The 14,305-nt window shown below is 35.5% G+C and overlaps 1 protein-coding gene across 1 annotated transcript in view; it reads left to right on the forward strand.

Moving 5' to 3' along the window:
- The window catches only part of AMMECR1 (AMMECR nuclear protein 1), a 93,786-nt gene that overhangs the window by 1,905 nt on the left and 77,576 nt on the right, over positions 1-14,305 (forward strand). Inside the window, exon 2 of the mRNA XM_032476055.1 lies at positions 9,471-9,639. Within this exon, the coding sequence (XP_032331946.1) occupies positions 9,536-9,639 (104 nt within the window). The 5' untranslated portion in view covers positions 9,471-9,535. The remainder of the gene's footprint in view (positions 1-9,470; positions 9,640-14,305) is intronic.

A 14,305-nucleotide genomic window follows, 5' to 3' on the forward strand; every position in this document is an offset into this window, starting at 1 on the left:
AACACATTTTTAAGAGTACATTATTGTTAACTATAAGCTCATGTTTAGCTTATTTTTAAAAGGCACGTAATAGTGGCTCTACCTAAAGCAGCTATGTTTTCATAGGAATGTTGGCAATCTTTTAAAAATTAATCTTACCAGCCCACATTAGTGATGCACAAAGCCCATTTACAGGAGAGTCTAATTTAGGGTTTGAGGTATTATTTATTTTTCCAAACTTACCGAAAATTATGAATAAACTAGATTAACAGCATGAGAGGCAGAAATAACCATTTTTAAAAAAAATTTTTTTGAACTAGTAGCATTTCAGTTACTATTTGACCTGGCATTTATCATTTGCTTTATTAGTATCCTTAATACTGACTACCTGTATTTGAACAGAACTTGATTTTCTAGCTTTCCTTTTAGATTTTGATTCTCATCCTGTGTTCTTCAGGGCTTTCTAATGAATTTGCTAATAATATATAAGGAAACGTCTTTGACAGGTAGGAACTTTGCCTTTGTTCACTCGCTTTTAAAGATGGAAGGAGGGACCAAGGCATTAAAGGAGAACATTAGTTTTGACACTTAAACCTGATACTTCTGAGAAAGTGTGCTTTCTAGGGAGATGGAAAATTGGAGGACACCTTTCCTTATGGGATATTATAAGTAAGGCCTTTCAGTACATATGTGTATGTATAAACTAGTTAACCACTTCCTGGAATTGCTTCTTATCGTGTACATGCTTGTTTCTAATGGAAACTGACATCTAAATGTGGTAGTGGCATCTGTGAAGTAATAGACAGGGTCAAGTCATGGGTCTTGAAAGTGGTTTATTTGCCCTGTTGTCTACACAACCAGTATGAGGTTCTTTGTCATTAACAGAGGTGCAGACATTTTAAAAATATTATCACTGAATTGTGATGTATTCATTTGGACTTTGGAGCAGTTTCTAACTTCTTCCATTTAGAGATGCCACAGTTCTAAAGGAGAAAATAGAATTTCCACAACAATTATCCCTTTGCTTATAGACATTATAAAATGAATATCCGTTCAAGCTTCAAGAGATATTTGTCAGCATTATCTTAAGACAATGTGTTTTACATCAAAACCTAGCTCTTATTCTAAGCTAGTACTGCTCTTCATATTATGGTTAATTTTAATATTTCAGTTCAACAAGTAATATAACTTTTGTGGGTGGAACACTGTGGTAGGCTCCTTTCTGGGTATAGGTGAGAGGACTACAATATGCACATAAGCCATACTTCCTACCTTTAAAAAGCTTGCAGTCATATTGAGGAGACAAGATTCAGGAAACAAATAATGAGGTCACATATGATTTAATGGCTGAGCGAGTGATGGAGCAATGAGGTCTGTAGGAGTTTAAACAAAGACTAATGTGGGCTGGAGTTATACGGGAGGGCTTCATGGACAATGTAGGATTCAGACTGCGTAGTCCTTTTTCATAGATAGATCAAGCATTCTAAATGGGGGAACAACTTGAAGATACAGAGGTCAGAATGTGCATTATACAGTAGTCAATGGATACCACAAAGGTAGATTGAAGTGGGGGAGATCATAGCAAGAAAGGGGACCCATCAGGAGACTATTGCTGTAATTCAGACATTGGGAAATGAAGGCCTGCCAGTTGACAGTTTTAAACTATTAATGGCTTGTGAATTGCCTCTTTCTTGGTAAAGTTTCCCTTTTGTCCAGTTAATTATGCCCCAGCAGCTTCTTTAATGTCATAAATGTCATGAAGCCTGGAGAATAGCCTGAGAAATAACACAAGTAGAAGTCTACTGTGTAGACAAAGTGCTTTCATTCATCCGTAGACATTCAGTATAAGTCAGTTAGATTAACACTGGTTATGTCACCCTTTGCCTGAGTGCCTTCCATGGTTTGGTGTTCTTTTTTTCTTCTAAACTTCTTTATCTCAAACATGAAGTTGGGAAAATTGAATAGCTAGAAAGCTTATATAATTGAAAAAATAAACTACACTAATTATTACAGAATTAAGTGGCTTTAAACCACTTTTTTCTCCCTAAATTAATGAAGAAATTTTAAATGGATATTGCAAATGTAACCCACATAAGGTAGGTACTTGGAATTATAATAATTATAGGAGAATTGTGTACTAATTATTGAATGATGTTATTTATTAAGTTAGCTTTAGATTAGTCTAATAAGTGTATTCCTTATGGTTCTTAACATGCCCTATTCAAGAGTGCTACAACTCTTAAGATGCAAACTATGTAAACAAAATCTTTAAAGGTTTTATAGTATTATTTAGAAACAAAATTCTAAAATAGCTCCCTGAGTCACAATAGAACGGCATATTTTAATTTTATATTGAACAATTGTCCCTTGAAGAAAAAAAAGAGTAAAATTCTCAGTCTCAGTCTTTTGTTGATGATTTGTCTTTAATTATGTTAAGACATAAGTTTAGAACCCCAAAATTCTTCTTCAGTGACCACTGTGAAATTTTATTTTACTTTATTAACTCGCTTATTTTATTCTCTGAAATATGTTGGTTTCAGAATATAAGGAAATTATTTCGCAACTATGAGACTGATCTCTGACAGGTTTTAGCCACATAAGCACGACAGTCATGCCAGCATACTCAGGAAATAAAAAACAACGCTAGCACAGTGCTCATTAACAGTGTTCTCTATGTAGTCTGTTTATGTTTATAAGTAAATGAGCTCTCCCTGATGGCATAGCCTTGAATTATGAATCATCTGTAATTTGAATTATATATTCCTACAGTAAGGTGAATAAATACCGAATGTTAAAAGAAAATAGGGATAGTGAAATATTTTCGAATCAACATTTTTGAAGAAGAGATGGATTTTGACCTATGTAGGTGATCATAGACCCTGCCGCATGATAGGGTAGGAGGCCAGATGGAATCCAGTAGTTCTTAGGACAGAACACACAAGGTCCCTGATCACTTTCAATATGCTTAAAATCTTTATTAACAAAGGTGAATGCCCTCGTCAGGCAAAGGAGAGAGAATTTTGTTTATACAGGGTTGAACCACTTAGATGCCAATTTCATTTTTTACAAATTTCAAACAATAGGCATGTTAAATAGGCAGTGGCTTCCATAGCGTAGAGCACAATCAAGGAAAAAAGTCACTGGTTTTCCGTTTTGGCTGTAGCAAGAGAACAAGCAAATCCCATTTTAAAGTGAAAAGATGGGTGTGGGTCCAAAGGGTCCTGGTTCCTGCCTCCAATGGGCTGCTCTTAGAAAGAACCTCTGCTGTGTTTATTTCACTTCGATCTAGAGAAATTCAGGTCAGTTTTTGCAGAAGAGGAGTGTTTTAGTCTTGAAGCTTTCTTTCACTTTCATGAAGAGTTATAATTAATTGTCATCCCATAATAACCATTCATTAACCCTTTGTTAACTTAAATAACTTGCACCAGCCCAGCAGGGTCACTGGTGCTTTCCTGTTCTCTGAATTGTTGTTATATTTATTTGAATACTTTTGACTCCCAATCTGTCCCACCCCAAAATTGAAGCACAAATCCAGGAAGGTCCTTCTCTTCCTCTTCCTCAGCATAGTTTTTCTGTGGAGCTTCATCATTTTTGAAAGTAGTAGACTCAACTGTCTGAAGGCTTGGTAGCAACTGCATCATAGACTTTTTACCACTTCACTTCTAGCAGTGTTTAACCACTTTGCATTATCTAGAAAGCTATTTACTGGTCCTGCTAGTTTTCTAACTTGGGGAGGTGGTGGAGCAATGGGGACAGAAGTTGTGAATTTATGACTTTGAAGATTTTTCAAACAGTGGACTTTTAAATATCTAAAGGAGTATATACACACTTTTTAACTTGACTGATGTTGAATTCAGAGCAGTGCTAGATCTCAAAGATTTCTGGAAGGTTTTCTAGGAGTTTTAAAGCAGAGACTGCATGAGGTGTTCATTCCATTGTGCTCCTTCCTGTGCCTCACCTGGAAGTGGGTATCTTTTTCTCTGTGTGTATAACTGACACCATCAGGCCTTTGTGGATTTCGCTGATATTGTGTATTATTTGGAGACTGACCTGGCTACATGCAGCTGTAGGCAGGAAGGTAAGAACCTGTGTTGATGGTTCTCAAGGAGGTGTGGCATGGGCTTTACTCACCCGTGTATCTTTTACTCTGTGATTCCGTTCTTAGAAGATTGGAGTGCTTGGAAGGTTATTTGGTACTATTTTTTTTCTACTGTTTTGTTTTAAACTATAGGTTCCCAGACGTTTAGACAAATGCTTCTTTCTTTCCTAATATTTCTACAGTCAGGAGTTTTTAATCTATTGCCGAAGAATGGAATTTGGGTGGGTGGTCGGCAACCACACTGAGTATTCTACATTTGATGAACAAAACGAATACTTTATTTGTTTTTATGAAAACTCTTGATGTGTCTGTTCTCACATTAATATAATTTAGATGAAGAGAAGCAGATTTGAAGAAGCCTGACCTAAGGGATTATAAGTTATCCTGAAAGCACAAATAATATTTTAGCATGTACTTTCCCTCATAAAATGTCTTATGGCAGACTTGTTTATGTCGTAGATCTGAGTCAAAGCTGAATTCAACACATTAGTCTTTAATTTATCCAAAATTAATATCTTCTGGCTAAGAACCAACACTGCTTTACGACTCAGAAACCATTTCCTTATATTAATCATCAGCAGTAGAAATTTGCTTTATTTGGGGGGCTGTTTTTTTCAAAAACAATTTTTTATCACTGCCTTAGTTTTTGTGTAGTTCACAATGCAAAGAAAACATCCAATGCATAGTTGGATGCTAGGATAGACTTACTAACTTGGCAACTCATTCATACATACTAGCCTTAATGTAGACAAGATTCAAATTCTTCAAACTAATGTCTCAGCAAAATGAAAGATTATTTACTTAAAGACTAATTGTTGCTCATAAATTCCTAAAGTTGCAGATTTTAAGTCTGTGAATTCCAAAGATACATAGTAGTGAAAACTTACCATGTTATATACCTTTATTGTATGTTCATGCTGGTTTTTTAAAACATGTATAGACTAGAACATTGAAACTCTGAATGAATGATATAGCATAAATATCACTGAGACTACTATCGTTGTTGATTTTTATGAGTGATTTCCTCTGTTAAGGATTTGGTCAATTTCAATAGTTTTTCTCAGAAAAGATCTTAATGACTTTGTAATCACTCTTATTGTGTTTTGAACATTAAGTCAGTGATACTCAGCATTTTTCTTCAAGCAGCATGACTCTCTGCCCTGCAGCCTAACCCCCACACCCAGAGTCTCATGTATAATTCTAGATGCTACTTGAAGAGAGGCAGGGCAGTTATATGGAAAGCATTATGTATTCGTTCTCATTCTCCGCCACCCCCCATCCCAATGTATGCACACAAGGTTATAAGGAGGTTTTTATATCATACCTGCAACTAAACTCATTCAGGACCCCCAGAACTGGCCAAATGAGGATCCACTTATGTTTGGCATCTCCTAATTTAGCATTAGGATAATGCTACCATTGTTGTCAAACTCTTTCATAACTTGTAGTTTGGCTTGGCAACATTATAATGAATAATCAATTGTGTGAGATAAAATAGTAAATATTCTATTAAAATGAGTTTTTAAAGTGTTCATGATTCTTTAGTCAAGACTTGAAGCTTATAATCACTATCTTCCTCATTTCATCTAAGAACTACATTGAGACCTTTTCTTAGTAACCTTTCATCTGTTCTGACTCTAGGCATTGAACTAGATGCTATGGTGTCAGTTCCAGCATGACTTGGATAAGTCATAGTCTCTCATACTCTTTTCTGTAAAATTAAAATATGTGAATCTTTAAAAAAGGAGCAATATTTTAAAAATACTTGAAATGCAGCCAAACGTTGATAACAATAAATGTTTTTTTATGTCTGTTATCAAAAAAAACATTTATTTTCTTGTAGATGTCAAAGGTAAAATGGAATGTAAATCTAGGCTGATCATATTTTCTCTCTTCTAATTTTATAGATGTTTATGGATACTTTAACCTAGAAATTTATGTGTAAATATCACCAGGGATCCCACATTTTTGCTGAGCAGTTTTAAGAGCTGAAGGTTACAGTCTTTTTGGAAGACACCAATTCCAAAATGATTTTCAAACTCAAAGGGATTTCTGGAATATTGGATTAAGGACCTCAGAAAATCTACTCCTCTATAAAAGCAACATGAACACTGGCAAAACTTTTCAAAACCAACTTTTTATGAATTCTGGAAATTAACCAAAGATTTCCAACAACCTGAGGAGCATTTATTTATTCATTAAAAACAGCTGATTTTCAGTAAGACTAATGACCTTTGTTGTGTTTTGCCTTTCCCTTATCGTATCTCCCTTTTCAAGGAAACCAGCAACCACTAGAGGGGTCAAGCTCCTCAAATACCTCTATCCCCATAGAATTGTCACTATTTGACCTATCTGGCAGTTCCCTGGAAGGACCCCAATTCACAAGGCTTGTCTTTATTTGACCCAACTCATTGCTCAATGAAAAAGCCTTCTCCTTAGGGCATTTGTTGAAAACAATTGGGGCAATTGTTTAACATTGTATTTGCCTGAGGTAGTGATAGCAGGAGGGGCAAAGAAAGGGCTGGTCAAAAAACTCAAAAGAAGGATCTGGGGATGAGATAGGGAGCGTTAAAAAACTTCCTTAATATATATTTCTGAGTATCTAATAGGCCATACACATATGCAAGGCTAGGTGCATACCTGAGGAGGCCCTATTGGCTCACCTCTGGCTGACCTTGAGAATCCACAGAAGCAGAAAATGAAGGCTAAGGCAGAATTGTAAACTGTTGGGGCATTGACAGCATGTCCCAACACACACTTAGGGTCCCTTGGCAAAGAGTAAAAGATCTATTGGTTCAAGACATTTTAGAGAAATCTCTGTCTAATCGTTAGCTGACTCTTAAGCTAACTGAACAGAGACTTCAAGTGGCTACATATGACAGAGGATCCAGACTTTACAGAATTAGTCCAGGAACATCACCAAACAAACAAATAGCAACAACAGACCTTGGAGAGGGATCTGATTTCCAAATGTGCTATATTGTATTATTTAAAATGTCCAATTTTCAACAAAGAATTAAAATAAAAGAAACAGTAAAGTATGGCACATACATAGGGAAATAAGCACTTGCTAGAAACTGTCTCTGAGAATGTGCTTATAGACAAAACTTTAAATGAACTATTATAAATACATTCAAAGGATGTCGTGTCTATACAATTAAAGGAAAGTTGTAAATGCCTTGCCAAATACTGAATATCAATAAAGAGCTAGAAATGATTTTTAGAAGAACCAAATGGAAATTCTAGAGTTGAAAATTTTAATCACTGAAATAAAAAATTTACTGCAGTAGTTTAAGAGCAGATATGAGCCAGCAGAATTAAGAATCAGCAATTTGAAGATAGATTAATTGAGATTATACTATCTGAGAAACAAAAAGAAAAAAGAGTGAAGAAAATGAGCTGATCGTAAGAGACCTGTGGGACATCATCAAATATACCAACGTACACTTAATAGGAGTCCCAGAATGAGAAATGGAGGCATAGGAAGAGTATTTGAAGGAATAATGGCTGAAGACTTCCCAAATTTGATGAAAGTGTTACAACATTCAAGCTTGACAAACTCAAAGTAAGATGAACTTAAAGTAGGATAAACTCAGAAAGATCCACACCTATAATATTTGTTGAAAGACAAAAACAAAGAGAATCTTAGAAGCAGCAAGAGATAAGACACTCATCACAGACAAGGGAGCCCCAATAAGATTAATAGCTGATTTATCATCAGAAACCATGGTGGCCACAAAGGCAGTGGGATGAAATATTCAAAATGCTGAAAGAAATGGATTGTCAACCAAGAATCCTATATCTAGCAAACTGATCCTCATAAATGAAGGAGAAATTAGGACCTTACCAGATAAACAAAAACAGTGAATTTATTGCTACAGATCTGCTCTACAAGAAATACTAAAGGGAGTCCTTCAGGCTGAAATGAATGGACACTAGATAGTAACTTGTATGCACATGAAGAAATTAAGAGCACTGGTAAAGGTAACTACATTGATAAATGTGAAAGACAGTGTAAAGGTATCTTTGTAACTCTTTTCTTTTCCTATTTGATTTAAAAGAGAACTACATAAAGCAATAATTATAAAACTGTTGATGGGCTTATCATGTATAAAGAGGTATTTTGAATGACAATAATAGCTTAAAGGAGGGGAGAGGGAACAGAGATTGTGTATACTATTAACATTGGTTGGTATTAACCTGAACTAGATTTTTTTTAAGTTAAGATGTTAATTATAATTCCCAGGGCAGCATTAAGAAACTGACTCAAACTAGAGGAAAGAATTGGCAGTTAGTTTTAGAAATCTCTGTGCTTTGGCATGCTGGTTAGATTCTAGGAATGAGATTATAGATTATTTTCAAAGTTAAGTTTTATTTGACAATTTCTTTTATATGCTATAAACAAGTACAAGTATATTGCCTGCACAGAATATTTTGGGTTCTTTCTAGATAAACCTTAATAAAATATTGAACAAAAAACTTAATAATAATCAATTCTCAGAACATTCTTGTGAATGAGGAGTTTGTTCTTATTGCAGTGTGTAAGATGAGAAAACTATACCAAAGAGAGTTGCAAGCCTTGTCTGTTTCTTCTCAGTATGATTTCTAACATTGTGAGAGTTGCAATATTCAACCATTGGTTTTATAACATATCCCTCCTCTCTCCTAAAAGTGCTTAATGGCATATGTTTATTTTTTGATATTAAAATTAATATGTTTAAGAATTTTATGACACCCCTCTAGGAACTGAAGACAATTAAAAATCTCTCTCTGAGCTTGCTTGCCTTTCTTCCAGAACTAATTCCAAGCGACCTTCAGTCTGACACACAGTATCCATCACAAAATGTGTTTATCTGTTGCCCAGAAAGTTGTTTTTAGCTCAGGTGAAGTCTCTTAATAGACTGCAGAAAAATGATTTCTTTTCTGAAATGAGTATGGTACAATGAATTTTTTAAATTGAGTTATTTTAATAGAAATTTCTGAATTTTAGAAGTGAATTCCCTGTCAATGTGCAAATTAAATGCCTCCTTGAAAAAGTTAATTCAAAGAAATATTTCTTAAGAATGTACTATGTCCAAGGCACTGTGGAGATTCAAAGACAGGTAAAATGTGGTTCCTGCCCTCATCAAGGCCCTATTAAGGACAGGTATGAAGGGTTATAGTATGATGGGAAAAAAATTGCCTTTTATTTTAATGCTTGCTTTAAAAGTAAAAGTAATAAGAATTATAATAAAGTTTTAGTATCACTTAACCTTTTGGAACTTACATAACCTAACTCACCTAAGTGAACTGTAGAATAGAGTAACAAAGTTCCAGATACTAAATTCTGTTATAATATTGGTGATTTGTTCCTATGGGGAGAAAATCAGCTCTAATTTTGACTTGCTTTCAGTTCTGTTTATTTGAGGAAGAAGTAATGTGGCAGACAAAATGATTAAAGACTCTGAGCAGTTTTGAATGGATCTTGAACCGGCTGCAAGTAGCACGAAACAAGGACTGCACTGCTTCTGGGGGCTGGCTGTCAGGATCAGGGATGTCCAGCAGACAAAGCAGGATTCCTTGTAAGTAGGAAGCTATTGAATGGGTGCTCTCCGAAGGGACTGCCATCTTCTGCTCTCTCCCTCTAGGGATCTTAGTCTCCTTATTTAGCAATTGTTTACCAAGTTTCAAGAGAGAGTAGCTTAGCAATTTTGTAGTAATGTTTCACCTTAGAGGTAAGCTCTACATGGTTTCAGGAAGGGGGAAAGGATACAATTTCAGTATGTGGATGAAGGTGCTGGTTTCACCTCCATAAAGTCAGAGCAAGCAACATCCTCAAGGGGTGAGGCTTGTTTAGTTATGATAGCATAATTTCTTTCTCTGGTATACTTGTGAAAGTCTTTTTGTTTGCAAACCCACTGCACTATTTGAAGCATATTAGTTCAGTTGTACATTAAATGATATTTTAAAAGTTAATTAATTTTTAAATTATGAAATGTTAATTAAATGAACTGTCTTCAAAGATGATTGACCTAGGTGTTAGTTACCGTGTGTACTATCTAATGAGATATATGAGGCTTCCCTGCCCTTAAGAAGTTTATACTCTAGTAAGAGAGCTAAGTTACGCACAAGATAACTGTCATACAAATAAGTATTGCCTTATAGACGGACAGATAAAACCTATAGAAGTTAGGGGGTGATGAGCTGGGATGAGAGATTTTAGCTGAGATGACTGAAGAGTTGTCTGGTTCATAGGCATACAGATATTAAAATAAAAATGAAATTTATAAATCATCCATATTTCCATGAAAAATCTTGCCTTTGGTAAAATAAGCCTGCATCTTTTTGAGCACTGGTGCCTAGGGACAGGCACTTGTTGGCCTGGGAATGACTTATGCTAATGAGAAGTTAATTTTTCAGACATCATTCCTGGGGCAGAATGAGTGGTAAAGAATCCTTCTAGGTCTAGGGTTTTAAGAGTTGGTCAAAAGGAAAGGCCAGGATAAAAGGTCAGATTAATTCAAGAAAGCTGTCCCAAAATATGCCAGACTTTGTGCCAGGTACAGCTAGTGCTGTGGTCCCTTGCCCTTAAGGAGCTAGCTCACAGTCTAGCAGGAGGACCCAGAATACTGGGTCGATGGAAGCACATATCCCTAAATCCCATCCCATAATCTCTGGGCCTTCTAAACTAGGTGAAGGGAAATGCAGCAGATGGAAGGGATACTTTAAAACCTTCTGGCAGGAAGACTGTACCCCTATAATGTATTTTTTTTTTTTTGAAGAGTTAGTATGTGTACATGGTACGAAATTCAAACATCATAAGAGGACAGTGAGATGTAGGTCTCCCTCCCACCCCTGTCTCCCAGCTACCCAGTTCCCCTCCCCAGAGGCAACCCCTGCTGCCACCAGTTTCTTGTGTATTTTTACAGAGTTTGTCTATGCATATACCAGCATTATGTGCATATTCATACCCTTTTGTTTTGCACAAAGAGTAGCATACTTTTCTACACCTTTTTTTGCTGTTAATCTTGGAGATACTTCTATATCAGCACACCTAGAAATGCCTAGTTCTTCTATTTTTTATTTTGAAATAATTATAGACTCACAAGATGTTAGAAAAATAATAGAGAGTGATTCCAGGTACCCATCACCCTGCTTCCCCCACACATGATATCTTCCATAACTATAGTGTATTATCAATACCAAGAAATTGATTGCCACAATAAAATTAACTAGACTCCAGTGCCTGTTTTTTTTTTTTTTTAATGCCGGCAGGATATCCTGTTGTATGGATGTACCATAGTTTATTTAACTTGTCTTTTATCGATGAACATTTAGATTATAGGATTGCTGGCAGAGGGAAAGACAGGAGACAGTAAACATCCATGTATTCAGGGCTGCTGCTAGCACATACGTGGCCTTTGTGTGAATTAGAAAAAAGTGCCCTCTCTGGGTGGATGCAGCACCATAGACGCATGGTTTGGAAAGCAGAAAACAACCTGGGTAACGGTATTTAGCCCCGTATATCTCTTGGCACCTAAGTGGGCATCCGTATGTAGGGTAATGGAGTGTAACTTAAACTCTACAGCATGGCGTCAGTGTTACTATTTGAAACTTTGAAGCTGTCTCAGACATGGCATGTCCTCCCACCCTTGACCCCCACCTGTAACTTTCATCACCCCTTAATACTCAGTCATTGAATATTTTCTATTATTTGTGTACATTTCACATTGGACAGTAAGCTCCTTTGATAGCAGAGACCTCATGTCTTCATTGTTGTATCTTCCTTCCCTTCCCTTCCTTACTCTGCTATTACCTACCTACATAGAATATTGTTTTATATAAAAATGTTGAGTAAATTTTTGTTTAAATTTTTTCTTAAGGCAAAGAAGTTGAGCTGTGAATTTTTTAATCTGCCTCTCTTCAAAAGGTGTCACAAACTTTTAAAAATACCCACACATACCACATTTGTAGGAAAGAAAAAGAATGTGTCATAAACTCAGTCAACTAATAATGGAGTACTGCAGTTTCAAAAACATTAAGCATTATAGTATTGAAAGGAAGAAAACAGAGTAGCTGAACTCCTTGTGAAATTGTAAGCAGGTTATTGAGTTTTGGTTCCACCAAATATTGAAAAATGAGAATAAGAATAATCCTTCATAAGGGCATTTTAAGACCTCATAATGTCTACAAAAGAAATATATACTGTTACAGATAAAAGAAAGCATTTTAAAGCTCTATTCACAAAGAACCTAAAGTAGTTTATATGTATTATATGCTTATGTTCATAAGTACAATTCTGAGAAGTTACATAAATCTTGTGCCCTAAAAATACCCTTTTTCATCAGGTCTTAACTTTATAGGCCATTGATTTATGATGAAAATTGTCCATTTTTACCACTGGCTTTTTTATTACTGTTAAGCACTAGAAATATTTAATGAAATTTTAATTACATTAAATATTTCATTAAAACTTAAATCATTGGAACCAGTACTGCCATAAACACACAAGAAAGAACAGAAATGTATTGTTTTTTAATACATCTTCTATTGTGTAGACTTTATATTCACAGTGTAGCTAAATGCTATTTAGCAGACTAACCATACAACCTAATTGGTATAAATCTAACAAGTTAATATAGATAATAGCAGTTGCAAAATAGCTTGATTATGAAGATTAAACCCATGGCATAGGCAATGAATGGACTTGACATCCATACTAGATAGTTATGTTTGCTTGTGTATAATATTAAGGAGGTAAGGGTTGAGGAAGTTGCACTGAATAAAACTAGGGGAAAATGTTCACAGTGAATTACCAGCTTTGCCAGCAGCACATAAATATTTTTTCACTATAAGGCGTGACTGTTACTGGAAGAGAACTGAAGAAGACATTTGTTTTCCTTGATTATTTGCTGTAAATAATTTTTTGTAACCAAATAGACAAACTACTGTGTGTTCATTTTGAGACAGAACATTGTTATATCAAGGCTCTGCTATCCTGATGTTAACTATAATGGGTTTTTACATGTATTCCAGGAAATAAAGCAAGCTGGATTGATTCCAGTAGGTTTTATTTTTCAGCTTTTGTGCTAAAATCAGATTGTGTGCAACTCTGAATCATAGTTCTATAAATTCTTGGCTATACTAAGTAAATTACAGTATATCTTCCAGTACAATTATAAGAATGCTGTAACATGCAGGATCCTTTTCTACAGTGTTTTTATGATTAAAGATTCATTTCCTCCTGAACTTGGCTGAATAGGTTTTCATTCATCTAGTATTGAAGATCACTGTCAACTACCACTTGAATGCCCTCTGTGTATTTGACAGTTTACTGCAGACTAATAGGAGTTTAAAGAATGGTTTGGTTTGGCAGACTTTCTCACAGGGATGAATAGGATGGGCACATTTACCTTGTGAGTAATCTGTGTTTACGCATACACACGTTTCATATTAATCTTGTTCTGTAAAATTCCAGTATATAATACATAGAATAATTTACAAACTTGTTCTTCCACTGGGACATATGTAAGTAAACCGTCTTTTTTACTTAACTAAGTAGCTTGCTGTTTCTATGGCTATGAGGTATGTTTCAATGTTTAGTATAACTTGATGTAATTCAATTTGACATATATGTGTATACATATGTATATGTAATCACCTCTCATTATCCCTGCTTCTATAAGGAACCCTAATGCAAATGGTGCAAAGTAGTAATTTCCTTGCCTCCTTTTATTGACTTTCCCCTCATTCTGTGAACTGTCTATATATGCCTTCCCTACCTTGCTCCAGCACCTTCACTGGAGTGTCCATACCCCAGGCCAGTAACTGAAAGAGGGGAAATAGCCACACGTGGATAATGCGGAGTTGGGTATTCGTACTTATACATGAGAAAGGGGAGGCATATTAATCATGCTGAAGTTAATGGACTTATTTGTTGGGGGAGGATTCATGGAAGATTGTGAATTATGTTTCAAATCATAAGAATGCAGAATTTGATTTGGGAGGAGGGCATTAGACATTCCAAACAGTGAGGATCACAAACAGAGTTGATGGAGTAGTTTTGTTCAGGGGACTATCAGGAAATAAGGATATTTGAGAAATCTTGAATCAGGAGAGGGAAGAGTAGAAAGGCTTGAAATTAAAGCATCTGTTCATTCATTTTGACTTGATTTTCTGACCTCTTGGGAAATACTGGTGTAGGAGTTATACAGTTGAATCAGAGTGAGAGATTGGTCCCATTTAAAA

This window comes from Camelus ferus, chromosome X (assembly GCF_009834535.1).
Source record: "Camelus ferus isolate YT-003-E chromosome X, BCGSAC_Cfer_1.0, whole genome shotgun sequence".
Classification (NCBI taxonomy): domain Eukaryota; kingdom Metazoa; phylum Chordata; class Mammalia; order Artiodactyla; family Camelidae; genus Camelus; species Camelus ferus.